At 31.6% G+C, this 19,595-nt stretch overlaps 1 protein-coding gene across 6 annotated transcripts in view; it reads left to right on the top strand.

The window, feature by feature from the left end:
• Positions 1 to 6: 6 nt before the first annotated feature.
• Positions 7 to 19,595, top strand: part of LOC117118245 (probable 3',5'-cyclic phosphodiesterase pde-5) — a 29,286-nt gene continuing 9,697 nt past the window's right edge. For 3 of the 6 annotated variants that reach the window (XR_004447020.1, XM_033262770.1, XM_033262769.1), the window contains exons 1-8: positions 6,111 to 6,152; positions 7,671 to 7,729; positions 9,247 to 9,298; positions 11,423 to 11,565; positions 12,262 to 12,423; positions 13,016 to 13,270; positions 14,959 to 15,045; positions 17,494 to 17,526. Coding sequence is in view for 5 of the 6 variants with exons in the window: in XM_033262770.1 (XP_033118661.1) it covers positions 6,126 to 6,152; positions 7,671 to 7,729; positions 9,247 to 9,298; positions 11,423 to 11,565; positions 12,262 to 12,423; positions 13,016 to 13,270; positions 14,959 to 15,045; positions 17,494 to 17,526 (818 nt within the window). In the remaining variant the exon portion in view is untranslated. Of the gene's footprint in view, positions 36 to 590; positions 642 to 4,757; positions 4,788 to 6,110; positions 6,153 to 7,670; positions 7,730 to 9,246; positions 9,299 to 11,422; positions 11,566 to 12,261; positions 12,424 to 13,015; positions 13,271 to 14,958; positions 15,046 to 17,493; positions 17,527 to 19,595 lie in introns of those variants that run through there. The other 3 variants (XM_033262772.1, XM_033262773.1, XM_033262771.1) reach the window with 3 other exon arrangements.

Raw genomic sequence — 19,595 nt, 5'->3', positions numbered from 1 at the left:
ACAATCACCCTGGCTTCACAGAGGCTGAAGAAGAGGTAGGTATATATTTCATTTCAATTTCTGGGCCGGTGGTTAACAATGTTTCAATCGGTTTGTTTCAGACTGGAACAACTTGTTAGTGAAGCGATGGTTTCTGAACAATGTTGAATTATGAAACGGAATGTTGTTTATGCTTTGAAATGACCCAAGAATGAAGCAGCAGAAAGATTTTTTTTTATTTGCTATATAGCACAGAAATTAATTCTATTTACTGTATACTGTTTTTGAATATATTTTGTTATTGGTAATTTAGGTGAGTAAAAGTCTGCTAAGTTCTGTTGATGTTTATTGGAGTCAAATTTAATTCAGTCATAGAGAAAGCCTCTGTTATGCAGCAGTGGTTATCTGTATTGTTTTACTATTTAAAAGCTTCATCTACAGAAATGAAAATTCTTATAGTACCATTGTGTAATTATTGCCGATGTAGATTTGTGCGCATTGTATCATATGGAAAATGTGCAGTACATTAGATTTAAGAACCAGGATTATACTGATTTGATTTTTGAATTTTGAATTAGCTTAAATAATATGGTTTTTTCTTCACTTTGCAGATTGCAAGCAACTTTTTAGTATGGGGATGTGTTACTTACTACTACGCAGAGGTAAAGAGTCTTTGTAAACTATCAGTACATGTTTTTTAATCTCACTTGCATTTTCACTATGCTGTTTCTGCATGTTTTCTGTGCTGATGTTGCAATGTTTAAATTTCATGATCACCCCTTTCATCTTTCATCTGTAGCCAAAGAAAAATGTCAAAAAATATCATAAGTACATCCTGATTTAAAACACTAAAGAAAGTTTAAGTTTAAGTTGAATAGTAGCTATATAATGTAGCAACAATGCAATTATTGCTGTAGGGTGCAAAGTGATATGTTGTGATAGCATATATATATATAGAACTAACAGTGATGTAAAGAGCATATTTTCATACTAACAAAACCTCCTACACTAAATCACAAGCATAGTGGAGTTTTCAACATTTTACCAAACATTTAATCTCAACTTTTCTTTTTAAATTTTGCATCTGTCATATTTCTTGTTGATAAATGTCTGTGTATTGTCCCATATAATAGCTGCCATTTTCATACAATTAAGCTTGGTTTCCTTGAAATCGCTACACTGTCGCTACAGTGTTGTCAGTGCAATTGTCATACTGCGTAGCAGCCCTCGACGCAATCGGAAAGGCTCTCCGATTTGACCAAGCAATCAGCATCACCGAAAGCTGTCTCCGATAGCGATTTTATGGAAACCCATGAGTTTAACCCATGAGCCAATATATGTGGAAATAAATAAAGTAAACATACGTATAACTTAAATAAAAGTAAATCAAAAGTCAGTTAAACAAATAGTAAGAACTATTTCTAATGTGTTTATTATTTATAATATATCAATCTAGCATATGTATATAATTCCCATATACATGAAACAATTGATTGATTGAAGGGTTGATTAAGGTTTGTTGATACTAAGTTTCATTGGTCTAAAATATAATCACAGATTTTAGCAAGTCAAGTCATAAATAAATTGGTAATTAAAATCTAAGAAAATTGAATAAAATCTTGCTTAATTTGTTTTGATATGGAAAATGAATGAACAGAATATAGTGTTCTTGAATTTTTAATGTAATTACAGTAGTTGATAATGTTTTGTAGATTATGCGCAATTTTGGGTACAATATTTTCTTAAGTAGTTTCATCTGATCTTGAATTAAACATTTAATTAAGTGAAGTTTGAGATTGAATTCAAAATTAGTTTACATTGAAGAAATTATTAAAATATTTAAATTACAACACAAAGTATGCAAAGTGTGAATATATTTATACCGTAAATTGGTGTAGAAGTTAATCATGTTTGGAACTTTCTTGAAATTCTGCATAAATTGGTTTTAGTTAAAGTAAAGTGTGAGATTGAATTCAAAATGAATTTAGATTGAGGAAACTTATTAAAATATTGTGAAAAATTGCAACAAAAAGTATGGAAAGTGTGAATATTTATAACGTTAATTGATGTGCAAGTTATCACGTTTGGAAACAACCACTTAGAAGGAATAAATATATAATGTGCTGAAAGAACAAGTTAACAGCATTTGAGCGGATTTAACTACTTAAAGGGAGTAATATATTTGAAACGAAAGTTAAGAGTAAATGCTGAATGAATGGGTTAATTACATTTTGTAAAATCTTAAATAGGGAAATTTAGAGAACCGAAAGAAATGAGAAAATGTGCTAAATGAATGAGTTAAAACCATTTGATAAAATCATTTGATTACCTACTTACAGAGAAAAATATTTCATACTGGGCTGATTGAAGATATTCATCTTGATTGATATGCTCTCAAGTTCAGTAAAGTACCACATAATTTACTAAACCTGACTAACAGTTTGATGTTCATTTCATGGAAAACACCCTTTGAGTGACGGTTGTATCGCACTTTAGGCCAATTTAAACAGACCATGGTGGCGACAAGTGACGGAGAAAAATATTCTTCTCGCGCAGTACAATCCATTTATACAGCATTTAACAAAGATTGCTTAGCGAAAGTGGATGGCATCAATGGTTGATCAAACAATTTTTGTCACACAACAGTTTTTTTAATTTAATACTGCTGTTTCCCCCGGCAACCAATAAAGACTCACTAACCAAGTGAGAAATCAAATGTAAGAAATTAAAATAGCTCAAATTTTAAAGCTTCATGAAGGAATGGCCCCTGGAACATCCCCTCCCCCCAACACAGTAGGTAAAGGAACATCACAAGCCCTTACTCTTTAACAATAGGCTTCGCATATTTGGACCATAAGTCCTCTATTGCCACTAGCGCCATCCTGGCAAAAAATTCTGTGTTCACCACAGCTTCTAACAAAAAAGTTTTCCCTTTAAAGAAAATGTTAAGCCCTGTCCAGACTGTAAAATCTTATTTGACAAAAACATGTGACATGCCTAAATATGGTCACTATGACATCACATCATGACCATATATATGCACATCATAACTAAATATGGGCATAACGGTTTTTTGTCAAAGAAAATTTGATAATCGTGACAGAGCTTTATTAGTACAGTCCGCCCTACAATTTTGAGATCACTTTGTGTGCCTGAAATTTGCGGTGGTCGTGTGGGTTTGGTCTCGAATTATAAATCTCTGAATAGAGACCACAGGCTAGAAGTCGTCTCCAAACAGCGTAATTAGAGGGTAACCGAACCTGAAACTTAGTGAAGACCGAAGATAAATGTGGTCTCCAAAAGACAACTATTTATTTATTTCAATGAAATTGTTGTTTACTTTTTCTAATTTTTTAAAAGGGCTGTAAACTCGTCCTCAGGCCAAAATGATTTGTTATAATGACATAGAACATATCATTTACTTTAAAATTACAGTTGAACTCAATCGGGTGTCTGGAAGCAAAGTTATGACCGTTTGAATAATTGTCATCTTATCAACTTTCTTTAAATCAAGTTTTGAGAAAAATGCTTTTATTTTCAGCAGGTTTCTATTCATTTTTCACTAGCTCCCATCCGAAAATGGCTAAATTTTACCTCTTACAGTTATAATTTTAAACTGAAACTAAAATTTATACTATATTTATTACACAAAAACCCAATTCACACAAAATTCACTTTCTACGCCCTATTTTGGCTATGGGGGCTTGTTCCTCAATACAGTGCGGTGCGAGTTTACAGCCCTTTTGTGAGCTTGGGTCACAATTGTTTTCACCTACTTGAAGCTGTTTACATTGAAAAACAATCTGAATAGCATACTGTATTAAGTAAACATAAAATTTATACTTTATTTCACAAAAGAAAGATGTTATTTTCTTTTCTGTTACCTGGCCTCGCCTTATTTTCCCAATCTTCAATAAGCAGCTCTCGATCGAGCGAGTTTCTGATTCATCCAATGGCCTAGTAAAACTAAACATTGCTTTTTAAAAACCAGTTTAAAAATGCATAAAAAAGATAATAAGGCGAGACTTTTTTAATTCCTCGTTTCGCGTACTTATTTTTTTAAAGAGAGACATCATAATCATAATTAGAGGGTGAGCTCAGTGTTATGTGATAGTTAATTATTTGGTACTTAGAGGGGTCTCGAATTGGGGGTGGGGTGGGCGGACTGTATAAAAATTGAAAAATGTCAGTTTTATTTATAAAATGTGTTTTTTGACACAGTACCTTTATGTGTAGATATTTTTATGAATTATGCAAGAGATCAGTTGTGAATTTCCTTGCTGAATACAAAATTTGATATATTTAAAAATCTATATCAATACATAATGTTTGGTTATTACCTGCAGAGCATGTAAATTCCCAAGATATCTTGGATGTGCAAGATAATTTTTAATGTGAAATGTGTACATATGAAAGTAAATAAAGGCCTATATTTTTTTTTCTTGATGTGGAGCACATATGCTATAAATGTGACTTTATAATTACTATAGCATGTGTGGTTTGTACACTTAGATTGCAAGATGTTTGCATTAATTTGAATGAACATACACAATTCACAGATAACTTGACAGCTAGAATGATTTGACACATTGCATGTGTGATGGAGAAGGGGAAGGTGTCAAGTGCACATCCATTGCAAATTTATGCTTCCTTGCTGCTTTTTTTTTTTGCCTTGTTATCATAATTTATGTCTTATTAGTACTTCAATGGCTTACTGGTATTCTTCTGTTTTCTTTTTTTATGTAAATCCATGTTGTTTGGTGAATATTTGTCTATAGCACGTTAGCACATCAAATTCAGAAAATGAGGTAAGTGGATCATCAACACCAGTGACAATAATATTTTTATTACTTTTCCTATCTTTTGTGTATTATTTAGCTCTATTGAAGGAAAGATAGAAAATTGTCAAGCCAACAGCAATAAAATATCGTTTATCACTGGCTTGTAGGAATTCTGAAAGGTGATATAAATCATAAATATCATAATTTCTAAATATATTGCAACTGACCTTCAAAATCAAATTGGAAAGCGGTTGATAATAACTCAATCAAACATTTGTTTTGATCATAAATGTTTAAGAAACCAGCTAATACTACAAACAAAATCATTAACATCAGGCCAAGGTTTACTTGCACTTAGGCAAGACTTTTTTATACCTTGTTTAACGAACCCACCTTAGCAAATATTGGTGATTTCGAATAAAAATAAGTTTTATTTTTGGCCAATTAGCGCACCCGCCACCACGAAAAATGGAAATTTCAGAAAAAAATTAAAGTTTTTCTTTATTTTTATTACGACCTCTGCTGCCCTGAAATCTCCAAAGATAAGAAATGTATATTTCTTTCCAATTATATCAATTTGAAGTATTTAACCATCCTATTTTACATTCACCAATAAATTTTATTTTAATTTTCTCCTCCGTCTGGATGTTTTTTGCAAAACTATTTGCTAAATAAGAAAAAAAAATTAATTTTTATTTTTATTCTGCCCTCCTCCGATGACTTTAAAAAAATTAAGTACGCGAAACAAGGAATAAAAAAAATCTCGCCATATTCAAAAGAAGAACTAATGAAATGTAAGGTTATTCACAAATTGACTAAAGCTGCAGTTTTAGCAAGTCCACTATTGTTGGTCATCATAATGCACAAACAACATAAATATGTCAAATATATAATGTAATAAAGTAAAGAAAAACAATAGTTACAACAATAATCAGTATTTATCTGTTTTTCAACTGACTCTGTTCAATAATTTATTTCCTGTACAATTAACTATATCATTCTATTTCGTAACATTTTTGAATTTCATGTTGTGTCTGTATACAGGCTAGGCATGCTATCTTGTATTTTACTCTGATATTATGTGAATGGCAAAGAATTAAAATAGTGCCAGCTATTTTCATCGGATGGTTTCTAATTTCAAATTCACATGATAGTTCATTATTAAATTTTACATAGTTATTTGTAATGAATTTGGGGATCGTTGGAAGTCAAGGTTCCAAGCATGTTTCATAATTCGACATCTTGACCTAATCCATTTTTCTTAAGTTTACTACATTGTGACGTTTAATTACAAGTTGGAAGGTAGATTTTAATAGATGGATAGATGTCTTGTCCAAGGGAGGTCCTGGCTGATGTCATTAATACATGGAAAGTGGACAATGCAAAGAAAATGTAAGAAGTCTTTACTGAAAATTTACATTCTAAAATTAAAATAGGTCTTGAAAGTTATACAATAAATGAAATTGATGTCATGGGGTTAGCCTGAAGCTCAAAACAAGATGGAGCACCCTGTCATTTACCTGTTGTACACACCATTATGCAGCTCTCAATAGCACCACCTGATACAATAAGGGAAATAGCTGTCCTTCCTTGTTTATATGCTTATTGTATTGAATTGAAATATGATGTAGTGAATTTACGTCATTACTCTAGATGAAGAGTTTTGTAAATAATAGTCTACTCCCTAGGCGATATATGAGTTGTTTTTTTTTCCAGATAATTGTTAATTTTGATATATATATTTTATCAAGAAGTAATTAGGCAAAATCTGGTTAAGTTCTGCAAGGCATCCATTAAAAGATCATGGAGATGCAGTGTGAGTCTAGGCCTGTTTACGCTTGAAGTACACTTAAGGTCTTACATAACTCCTTTCTCCTAAAGATATAACATAAAAATTGACATAGCAACAATATTTTGAAGCTAATAAATATCGTAGCTTCCAGAAATCAAATTTGGAACCTCTATTGCCCAGTTTTTACCACCTCCCTCTAGTCTTTCAGACAAAGTCATTACCTCGTCAGTCTGCATGCTTTTGTAAAGCCTTCAGTAACTACACCGTTTTCTATTTTCTCTGTATTTTACCAGCTGCGAATCAGGAGGCATAAAAATATGTCATTGAATGTGGGTCATGACAAACTTTATTATTCTACAGAAATTTAACCCTGTTTTTTAATAACAGTTTAAAAAAGGGTGTAAATCTTGCAGTAGAAACAGCTCCGTAATCTACTACTACTTTAATAGATCTTCAATCTAAATTTGAATGTACAAATTAGTTTCATACTGTTATTTCAATGATAATATTTTAAAATATTCTTTAAGTGATTTTAATGTTTACACAAAGTATCACAGGCACATCTTTCATTCATTATTTACATTATTTGTCAGACTTCTGTTAAATTGTTTCAAATCTGTGAATTTAATGAAATTATTGTGGTGCACTAGCAGTTGAAAAACAAGATTGTTTATTCAAAATTGTTATTGTCAAGTAGCAGTTCCACAAAACAGCATTTATAATATGTCTCGTCCTATATGTATATGTATGTATCTTATTTCACGGCCTTGGCGAGCCACTTGATAGCGGTTTAGTTCATTTTTTTCAAGTCATTGAGGCAGGTGGGATCAGTCTTTGTATCATCAGCGTTTTTTCACCATACTTTGTACATGTTTTTAATTTATCTTTTAAAGGGCTAGGTAATTGATATGAAGTAACCACACAGTGATGTATTGCATTTCTTAACACAATTAAGAGCCGATGTTCACAATGACCAATTGCGGGCATTTTCTTTTAACACATTTCCCAGCATGCCATTCACAATTCCAGGATAAGCAAGCAATAAATATCTGCCTGACCTAGTTCTTATATCTCTATATGATTGTATAATCAATATTGATTTTTTAATTCGAAAACAGATCTATCAAAACATGACAAGGCAACGGAAACTTAATGACTTCATTATGAATGTGACCAAGTAAGATTACTATAAATTATATTCAAAATGATTAATTGCATAATGTTTCAAGTATTCATATACTCTGAATACATAATAACTTCTCTAGTTTTTCATCATGTGATTGGCTGCGATGATGCAAGATCTTGGCCATTTGACCAATAGAATCTAATGCATGGTACATTGGTTTGCCTTTATAAGCATTTCCATAGTAACTTTATAAACAACTTATAGTTCATTGTTCAACTTTCAGAATAAGCTAAGTATTAAAAAAAATATATATCCAAATGATTAATAAAATTAATCAGATTTAATGAAGCTTGTGTCAAGGTGAAAATAGATAATCTTTATTCTATGTAAAAAAAGGATATCAGTACTTTCATTTGATTACCAGAATTGAATCTTGATTAATGTTTTTATTATCTAAGTAAATAATATTTTAAATAATAATTGTTAACCAATGGCTGTATTCGACTGGTCATTCTTCATTAAACTACGCCTGGACGAATAGAAATCTGGTAAATACAAAACAAAATAGTTGTGTAGTTACCGTGATACATGCTAGCGAATCAAGTTGGCTTCAGCTTTTGGCAGTATGGGATTTTTGTATAAAAATGTTTTCATGCAGTTTTTTGAATTCTGTTAGCCTACAATTATTTTTTGGCTTTATGTTTGTAAATATATTTATTATTTTCTGAAATTTAATCTAAATTATATCAAGGCAATTGGTCATGTTTGTTTTGGTCATGTGGATAGCTTTTGTAAATTAACGCACCCTGGTTGACGTTGATTTCCGTTGTCCAGAAAGTCTATTTTACAAACCAGTTGAATAAAAATAATGGTCAACAAAATATCGTTGTCAACAAGACGCACCAGTCGAATACGGTCAATGTATAGTATACTTTTTTGTATTCAAGTGTTAGTTCAATCCTTTATAATTTTCTTATCAGTGCACTTTTTAATTATCTGTTATCAAGATTTGTAAGAATTAAGAAGTGCAATAATTTACTTATTAAAATTTATTTTATTTATTTATTTGGATGTATAAAGCACTTTTCCGAGAGACCAAAGCGCTGTACAAAAATAGATTTTTTAATTTACATTATTGATACAAGTGAAAGCACATTAGAAATAAGAAATTTACACATTCAAAAGATTACAAAAAAATGCAAAAAAAATTTCAAGAATATATACAAATTAGAAAATTTAGCAATTAGGATTACAATATACAAAAAAACCATCACAAGAATGATTAAAAATTATTAAAAATACAATTATGGATTAGGAAAAAAGATGCGTCTTAAGAATTTTTTTGAAAAACTCCTAAGACGCATCTTCTAAAATATCTGTTATCAAGCTTTCTATAAATAATTAAAAAGTGCAATAATGTGCTTATTAATACACTTCTAATCTGTTAATATGAAGCTTTCTGTTAATAATTTAAAAGTGCAATAATTTATTTATTAATACACAAATTATCTGTTATCAAGCTTTCTATAAATAAATACAGTAATTTCATTTTAATTTTTTTCCTTTAGATCCATATTCCAAGATATTATAAGTATGGATAGTGTCATAATGAAAATAATGGTAAGGTTATTATTTTGGTTGTTATTGTTCCTCTTTTTTCCTCTTGAGTAGTTTCTCCTTTTTAAAATATGTAACCCTTTTTTGTTCTCTTCTAACATTTTTTCATTATCTGTAAATATTGTAGGCCTTCTACAATTTTAAATTTTTGTGTGCTTTTTGATGGAATTTTGATGTTGATTATTTTTTACCTTGACCAATTTTAATGTGATTTTCTTGGAATTGTTCTTCTTGCGAGCATTGTAATTTCTTCGTTTATTTTAACTGGAGACAATAAATTTTTTATCTTGTATCTTGGGATGTGAGATTTTAATTCTATTAAGATTGAGCATATTGTCTTAATTAAATTGGTGAAGTTTTAAATTTTATAGAGAATCTATGCTGCCATCTAACTCAAGGCTCTTCTAATTGTACAACCCCATAATTCGAGAACACATTTTTCAAAGTACTAAAAGTAATGATCTTCAATCACTGTTGCACGACTAATCCAACTTCGCTCCCTGTCAGTGCTAGACAACGCGATGCCATCTGCTGATTGTCAGTGGCAGTATAAATTGATTGTCATTAAAAACGATGTTGTGCACGTGTTGTCGCGTTGCGTGCTTCGTGGAATTGCATCTGCTAGCGATCGTCTGGTGTCCGGCTAACCCTCGAATTGGAGAGCAAACACTGAGACCACCCTAACTTTTCAGGTCTCAAAGGTGGTCTAGAATTGAAGGGCAACTCTATATGTAAATTACTGACATTTACTTTGTATGTATTGTTCATGTTATGGGGATCCTCTTTGACTAAAGGTTTGTTGTAAAGGGCTACGGTTGAAACCCCTGATGGCAAAGTATTTTTGCATTTGGGCACACATAGCCTGTCGTTTTTTTTTTTGTAACCTTTCTCGTTATTTATCTAGAAAAATCTTTCCATTTATCCATTTTTTATCTGATCTCTTCTTATGAAATTGTTCTTTTATAATTCAAATAATAATATGATATAATTATAACATAATGATTAAGTACAGTATGCTTTTGCATGTCATTTATAGACCATTTATTTTATTATTAAAAGACGGGGTAAAAAAACAATTCCAATGGAATTATTTTACATTAGCCACTCGCCATTAAAGATAAACCACCTGTAATGAATTAAAAATCAGCCTTGAACATGGACTCCTTGTATTGTTTATATGTGCGCACTTAACGCATCAGTGCATGCACAGCCAACATGTAGAAAAACATCAACGTTTTAGGAAATTGCACAGGAAAACAAAGACAGTAGTGATCTTTGCTGTATTTTTTATGCATGACCATGTCATATCCTGAATTTTACTTACATAACTTTTGTATTTCTCGTAAAATAAAGGGTGGGGGCTGTAGGTGCACTGACATGCACAAGTTTAAAAATACGAAGATTATATAATATTATAGATGTATAATAAAGGTTTATAAATTGACAGAGCAGTATCTGAATCATTTATTTTTCTAGTTTGTAAACAATTCTGCAGTAAATAATGCTTTAAATTTGTCAGCTTTCTACTTTATCCCATCTCCGTCTTTGGTATGCTGTACCTGCAAACTACTGATGTTTGTCTAATTTTTTATCTTAACAATTTTTTTTCAGAGAATAAATTGGATTTTAATAAAATTAACATCTGTGATATTATGTAACCTTTGTATTGTTTACGTACTTAACCCATCAGTTGCCCCACAGATGACAGGAAGAAAATATGGCGGTATAGGAAATTACACAGGAAAGTGAGACAATGGGTGTTGTTCGCTCCATTTTTTCATTCATATTTATCTGAATTTTATTGACATAACTTCTGTTTTTCTTCTTAAATGAGGTGGGGTGGTGGGCGGAATGATGCGTTAAGTGCTTGCTTGTTGTCAATGCAAAGGTTATAACAATTATTGTTATTGAAAATATATTTTTTTTTAGTTTCAGTAATTTATAAAATACTCTGCATGTATTATTTAGTACTTCTCTATTTTCTTTTGATGATATAGTGCTTTGAAGATAAGTGAGTAAGAGTTGGATATTGGAATTATACTAGCATTTGCATGAGTTGCCTATGTTTTCTTAAGTTGGTATATGGTTGTGTAATTAAAACTAAAACTCTGAAAACTTGTTTTACAGAATTTTGCACAGCGTTTAGTTAGTGCTGACAGGGCGTCTCTGTTTCTGGTTGACAACAAGAGCCAGGAACTGTATGCAAGAATTTTTGATGTGGGTGATGGCCAAGGCAGCCAGGTAGTCACAAAAGATCAGAAAGAAATCAGGTACAGTTTTTAAAACCATATTTATAGTGGGTAAGACTTCCAGATTATTCCACAGTTTCAGCTGAAAAGGAGAATCTCTGTAAACTTAGTCTCCCTAAAAATCTTAGGTAAATGGAGATTTTTTAGTCATTTAATTTCATTTATTTATTCAGACGAGTGCCTTATATCTTTTATCTTTTCAATAATTATTTATTACGGCCATCTAGAGGTGCCATATTCTTAACATTTCCTCACCTCATCCACAACCATGATGAGGCTGAGGTAGTGTGGACTTAGGGTCCCAAAAGCAACAAAGTCCCCATGACAAAAGTCAGGAGTCCCAGAACAAACTCTAAGCCCCTAATAGTCCTCATAAAAAAATTCTGGTGCCTCTGGATCTGAACGTGGGACTTTGGAATTGGAATGAAAGCATTTTAACAACCACCTACACCTCAACTAACTAAAGCATAAATCACATATTTACTTGAATAGTGAATTTTGCCACAGAAAAGCATATCTGCACAGCGCAGGATTCATTGGATAGGTTTCCAGCTTTTTGTTAAGTATGATAACATTTGTATCCAACTGGAGACAATGATAATTTACTCTATTGTATAGTCTAAGCAGCTGAGAGTTAGGATAATGGATTATGTCATTTGATTCTTTTATATTTTGTATTTTTTTTAACCTGTATGATTTATTTTTATACCTTTTAAGGTTCCCAATTGGTAAAGGAGTTGCCGGGCATGTTGCAACCTCAGGTGAGAACCTTAACATACCTGATGCATACCTGGATGAAAGGTTCAACAAACAGGTGGATATCCAAACTGGGTATGTTACGAAGTCTCTGCTGTGTATGCCAATCAAGATTAGAGGACAGTGAGTATATTCCATTTCATTTGATTATCTGATCAAAAAATAATATAAAGGCAGTTGATACAAAAGTATTCACTACCATAGTTATTAAGTGTCTGCTAAGCTGCCCCTTAAATACATAGTAGTAACTACAGTATGTATTAGATTCACACATAATGTTCCTTATAATCATTTGGAGGTATTTAAATAATTGAATTGAATAAAATTATAGGCCTTCCACTCATCCATTATTATTATTATTATTTGGAAGTATTTAAATAATTGAATTGAATACAATTATAGGCCTTCCACTCATCTGTGTTTCTGTTGTATCTTTTGTTTTCAATTTAATTTAATTTATTTTAATTTTTTTCTGGATGCATCATTAGGTATTGTCTGATGTGTGTCACTGTTGCAAAAGTGAATCCAATAAATATTATTATTATTGGTATTATAAAAATAATGTAAATGAGTGATTAAAATTATTTATTTATTTTTCTTATTTTATAAAATGTGATGTTTTCAACAGTTTATAAAATGTGCAGTGTTCATCATATCTTGCCAATGAAAATCAATTGAATTTAAATTATGTTCTACTGTACTCTCTTTCTCTTAGCATAATTGGTGTGGTACAGATGGTAAATAAAAAGAACGGTGCATTTACACAGGCAGACGAACATGCCTTTGAAACGTTTGCCGTGTACTGCGGCCTGGCGTTGCACCATGCCAAGCTGTACGACAAGATTCGACGGTCAGAGCAGAAACACAGGGTTGCCTTAGAGATACTGAGTTACCACAGGCAATGTTCAGAGGAAGAATTCAGAAAGCTAAAAGATATGCGAGTGCCGGAGCCAATACCAGACCTGGCTAGGTAAGCCTGGTTGCTTGATAAAGGGTATTATAATGGCCTAAATTTGAACTCAATAATGAAGCTGGTTAAGGATTTTATTTTTTATGGATTTCCTGCATTACAACAGCACATTTTCTTGCCTTTCTGAAGTATATAGAGTTTAGAATATTATATAATGCATTCATAACATTTTATAGAGTAACTCAAGATTTTTTTTTTATACCTTGTTTAGCGAACCTGCTGCCCGCCAATAGTTATGATTTGGAATAAAAATAAAATTTTATTTTTTGCCAATTAGCACACCTGCCACCTTGAAGAAAAAATTAAATTTCAGAAAAAGTAAAATGTTTTTATTATTTTTATTATGCCTGTCACCTTGCCTTAAAATCTCCAAAAATAAGATTTGTATATTTCTTCCTATTTATATAATTTTAAAGCATAAATGTTCAATAACAATTTTGGCCCCTATTGCAATATAGTTCAGAACCCCTGATTTAATCGATCAATAACAGTTTGTAGAATCATGGTAGAATGGAGACACAAAACGTAACACTACATAACAGTATGTAGTATATAATACAAACATAATACTGTAGTGTATTTTTTTAACAATAACCTACATAATAGTTTGTATGGCCACACTTGCCATACATATTGAATAACTAATTACAACAGTTTGTATTATAATTCATACATATATAATAGTCCATTGAGTAACAATACCTACATAATAGTTTATGCACATAATAGTACATACAGTACTACAAAAGCTTTTATAGAGTGACAATACACAGCCATAGGCTAGCGAACTCAATTTCTCTAGGGAAGTAATTAAGTAAATAAATAAGAATTAGCTGCTCTCAATTCCGATTTGGTAAAAACAAATTAGGTAAATACAATTTAATTCAATTCAACTTTTATTTCAGTTGAGTTTCCTTCCATAAACATAACAATCACAAGAATAACACAAGGCCCAGCACCAAACAGTATATACAAACAATATAAACAAATAAAATTGGCCAGAAATTAACTAATCACTCAATCAACCAACTAATTAATCAATTAATCAATCAATCAACCAATCAATCAAATTAAAGACAATACACGATCTTCTACAATCAATATCTACTGTGCTGGTAAATACAACCGATTCCAATTCAATTTCAATTTTGAATCACACAGCATTTTAGAACAAAAACATTTGAAAGGCTGTTGTAACTCTTATCAATTTTGCTCTTAAAACTGTACACAGATTTCCTGAGATATTTATAGAATGAAGGTATGCTAATTGAAACAAACATTTCATTAGCACAGCAGAGGCCTAGTATGTAATGTTTTTCTGTCTCTATTGATTCTGTATTCCTGGTTTTAACTAAAACAAGTTAGGTATGAGGATGATTTGTTTTCTGTCTGCAATGTTTTTGACTTTTGTATGTAGATTCTACTTCATATTTCTTTTTAATCTACTCAATTTTATTTATTGAATTGTTGGCACTAATTGATTTGGCCTGTTGCAAATTGTCTTTTGATTTCTATTTTACCTGTTGGAGAACATACTACTGTCACAGGCATCCAGGATTTAGAAGAAATCACATACAAGCGTTTTGTAGAATAGTAACAGTTTATGTAGTAAGAGAACATCTTTATAAAGTACATTCATACTGTTGGAAAGTTCTAATTATTTATATTATCTGCTTATCCTATTGCAGGTATGATTTCTCCCCATGGGGACTTGATGAGGATGCTAAACCTTTGTATGTACTATGTATGTTCAAGGAGCTGTTTGATCTGCAAAGGTAACAATATATATTTAATCTTTTCTAAATGTATATACGTTTTCTTTTTCAGATGAATTGTTTAAATAGAGAAGCATATTTTTTGAATGCTTATAAGGATATATTTGTAACATTGTATAAGAATAAGAGTTCTAAAGCTATTGACTTGAATGTTTAAGTGATATATTCATGCGTTGAAAAACATTTAAATGGTATAAAATAAGTGTACTTTTTACATAAAATACCAAAAAAACAAAAAAAAAACAATATTTAAATGTATGCTTTCTAAAGTATTTCATAAAAAAAAAAAAAATAAAAAAAAATAATTGGATTGTCATTTTGCTGAGCTTTAGTGCTGAATTTAGCCAGAAACTCACATAAATCCTATCCTGCCTTGCCCACCCTTATAGCATTGCACATATAAGGGCAGATTCAAAGGCCGGGTCACATGGCATAGGTATTGAGTTATTGTGTGCTGTTTGTGTTCTTTTAAAATATATTGTCATCAAATACAATAGTCTAAAAGTACATTTTGAGTGCTTCTGGTTTTTGAAATGCTAGTTAGCCTGCACTTCTAATAGCTTGAAATTGTCCACAAGTTCTAAACATGGCTAATTGGTTTGCTTGGAAAATCACCAAGATAGAGTAATGGTATTAAATTTGAGCAATAACAATCGCAAGCCTCTGTAGGCCTAACTATTGCAAACACAAGAGAGTTTTTCATTGCATGATGTAAGGATTGGTCTTTATTTTTGTTTTGTTTAATTTCATGGAGTAGGCAAAATACTAGCAGAGGTATTCCTCGTTGAGACAAGTCACTCCTGTTTATATATCTCCACAAAGTTAAAAGCAACGTTTTATTGTTATTTTATAATTTGTATTTGAAACCTTTTTATACACAGTGTATAATTTGTATACAATACAAAGCTATGTTAAGAGCCAACAAGTTTCAAAAGGCCTTTGTAACTATTTTAGTGGAAATATTCATTCCCTTTTTGTAATAAGATAAATGAATTGAATTATGCAATCTAACATAATCCCATAAGAAATGGCAATGTTTATGTTTCGATTAAACTTGGCCCAGGGGCTCCATCTTGGCCTCATGCCTTGGGTTGGATGGCTTTCAAACTTTCTGAGAGCCGATTTGAATGCTGACTTATAATAAAACAATCAGCAGAGGTGTAACCTTCTATATAAACCAATGAGTAGTGCAGGAATTAGGATGTGCACTAAAATTGACAAGGATCTTTTATGACTTTTTGCTTTTATTTAGGTATCATCAGGAATAATCCTGATGATATTTTTTGAAGTAGTGCAAGAACATTAATGTTTGCCAAAAAATGTACCTTAGATGTTGAAAAATGTCCTGTGTCTTCAATCATTTATTTAGCAATATAATTGGGAGTGATTTAAGTAGTTGTAAGCTCCTCTACAGCAGATGGAAATGCGGAAACGGTAGCTTCTGTTTTGCTGCAACAGCTCAAAGATGATAGTCCTGTATTTATTGTAGGAACTTCAATAAATGTATAAAGAAGGTGTTGCCAAACTTTAAGCAGTATTGATAAGTCATCCCATGTCTGATCACTTTATTCTGTTGTGGGAACATCTCACATTTATCACGACATAAATATTCAAACCTAGCAGGCAATGAGGAAGTACAGACAGGGTGTTTATTATATGAGGCCTGTCTTTTTCAAACCAGTATCAGTGACCAAAAAAAAAAAAAAAATGAAAAACTGACTTTTTAATATATTCTTATTCTCCACACTATGGCTTTTCTGTACTAAAATATACATTACTGCCACATTCTTATGCTAATTACACAGTTTAACATATTGCACTGGAAGGCTGGTTTTGAGATGGTAAGCCCCATATGTGGCAAAGACAAGCCAAACCAGTCACTCGTCGCAAAAATCGTTATTAATACAATGTTAGAGAGTAAAATAATAGCTATAAAATGGTAAAAAAAATCATTCAAATCGGACATTTCCTTATGAAGTTACAAGCGTTTTATCACACAGCTGTTTAAAGAACAATATATGAGAAATCATTTATTTCAGGCATTTCTCATGCAGAAACTATCTTTAAATCCTTAAAAATTGTTGTTTTAACATTGAAAATGGGGAAAATAACAGCATACAATGATGTATAGATATATAAAGGTTAATTTAATGCAATAAAATAGATTTAAACAAATTTGACATTCCAGCATGTTTTGACCATTTTCTCTGTAACACGATTTGCGACGAGTGACTGGTTTGGCTTGTCTTTGCCACATATAGTGACACAATTTCATGCCCTTAATTCTTAATTGTGTAAATATAATTCTATTTTGTTTATTGTTGTTGGGGCAATACTTATAGTTACAGATAAGACAAACTCAGTAGTTTAAATTGTGTAACTTATTGACATTACTATGTATTTTGTGATCATGTAATCAGGCTGATTACTTGTATTGGCTTATTTCAGGCCTGGAAAAGGTCCATTGACATTTGAAGAAAGGTATAAAATGCAGTCCCGTAGTTGTTCTTTAGTTTTAATGCTTTGTTATGCCAGGCACTCACTGCAGTCGTCGGCCAAACGTGATTTTATAGAGAACACAACGCCACGATGCGTGCGCAATAGATAGTTTTTAATGACGATCCGTTTAGACTGCCACTGACAATCACCAGACAGCTTCGCATCGTCTATTTCGTGAATACTTACCTGGATAACCGACTAATTGCCATTGTTCCCAAAACGGAACACCCCTTCGAAAAAAAATGGAACTGTCCGACCCAAGGCGCCACGTGCGAACCGTCTCCCTAACAAACGTCCTCATTCCCTTTTCGACGTTGTTCGAAGTCGGATACATCTAGCCTTTGAAAATTACTAGCAGGACTTTTCAAGCAATTCTGTTCTTCTTGGATTTATTTTTGCTTTGGATTTATTTTTGCCTTGGATTTATTTTCAACTTGTGGTTGACAAGATATCCTTTTTATTGTAGTCTCGATCGGCATGTCCGCTCGCAAGTCTTTGTGCTCGGCGTGTGGGGGCCCCAAACCGAGTGTTAAGCTCGACCGGCAGACAGCGTCGCATCATCTAACGCTCGCAGGGAGTGAAGTTGGATTCGTCATCCGACAGTCGACCGATGCAGTGAGTGTTCGGTTTAAGCATGCTCTCTTTACCGTACTAAACGTTTAATTGTCTGTTCAAATTCTTAACAAAAATTATGAGTTTTTTTTATGTATATTTTTTAATTTGTAAGCTTGTGTTTCAGTTTGTGTTTCTTATTTCTGAATTTGCTTTAAAAACTTTCATTCTTCTGTTAATTGTTCTTTTTTCAAAATGTTTTAATATTTTATAAAGACCTGATAGATAGCTGAAATTAACATAACATTTTATATATGTATACACCATTGATGAAGACCTCTGGATTACTAATTGCTTTGATATCTTGTGTTAGAAATATTTGGCATTCGCTTTAGTACCTTTTAATCAAGATCTCAGCATCATTTCCTATTTCATTGTTTTTCAGTATTTTGTCTTAATTATTTGTGTTTGAATATATGTTGATCTCCCTTCTGTGTATGCACTTTTAAACTAGTGCTGTCCAATTTTTCCATACAGACCCAGTGAACTAGTGGATAACGGAGACCCGATTTTTTAAAATTTCACAGCTGGGATGAATTTCTCTCTTTCGCAAATATTTTATTTGGTTGCTATGTACAATTTATATTATTATTATCGTTATTTTTATTTGTTATTGTTATTATTAATATATATTTATATGTTGAGCGTTACTGCAAACTTGTTTAAATTTTATCTTTACAGTATTATGTATCATATATTAATGTACATTTTAATCCAACTAATTTTGGTGTTTATCTTAATTATCAATTTTAATTTGTTAAAACATCTATACTTTTTACTCTAATATTAATAATTTTGCTCCTTGAATTGTTTTGTATTTTCCCCTCCATTTAGCCCTGTATGCAAACTTACTACTAAGATTATATACAGTAATCTTTTTAAGTGCTACCTTTAATTCATTTTACATTCCCCATCCATAACCCTTAGTCAAATACACAAACCTTCGTATATTTTAGACTTTTTCAATCCTTACTCTTCATTAATCTGTCTTGACTTTACTTGATATTTTGCTTGGACACTTTATAATAATGCTATTAAATAATAAGCAATATTTCAAGAATGTGGCATTGCTTGTGCATAACAATTACTGTCTTCCTTTCCAATGAATGAATTATTAATTTGTCTGACATCTTATCAGAAATGTATTAAATCAAGCATTCTACCAATTAGTTAATCAATCAATCAATCAAAAAATAATATTCAGTCAATCAATCCATTCATCAATCAACTATAATCAATAGATAACATAATCAATCAGTAAATAACATAGTTAATCAGCAGTGGCATATCTAGGGGGTGTAGGTTGGGTGCACTCCCTCCCAAAAATTACTTTCGCCCCCCCCCACAGTTTCCCAAAAAAATAACCTAAAATCACCTTATTTTGCGAATTAGTGGCCCTCAACTGATCATCAAGCCCCCCTCCCACTTCACTTTTGCGC

Source organism: Anneissia japonica, unplaced genomic scaffold (genome assembly GCF_011630105.1).
Source record: "Anneissia japonica isolate Jap-2015-1 unplaced genomic scaffold, ASM1163010v1 scaffold288059_len961885_cov194, whole genome shotgun sequence".
Taxonomy (NCBI): Eukaryota; Metazoa; Echinodermata; class Crinoidea; order Comatulida; family Comatulidae; genus Anneissia; species Anneissia japonica.
This window is presented reverse-complemented; position numbering and strand designations above follow the sequence as displayed.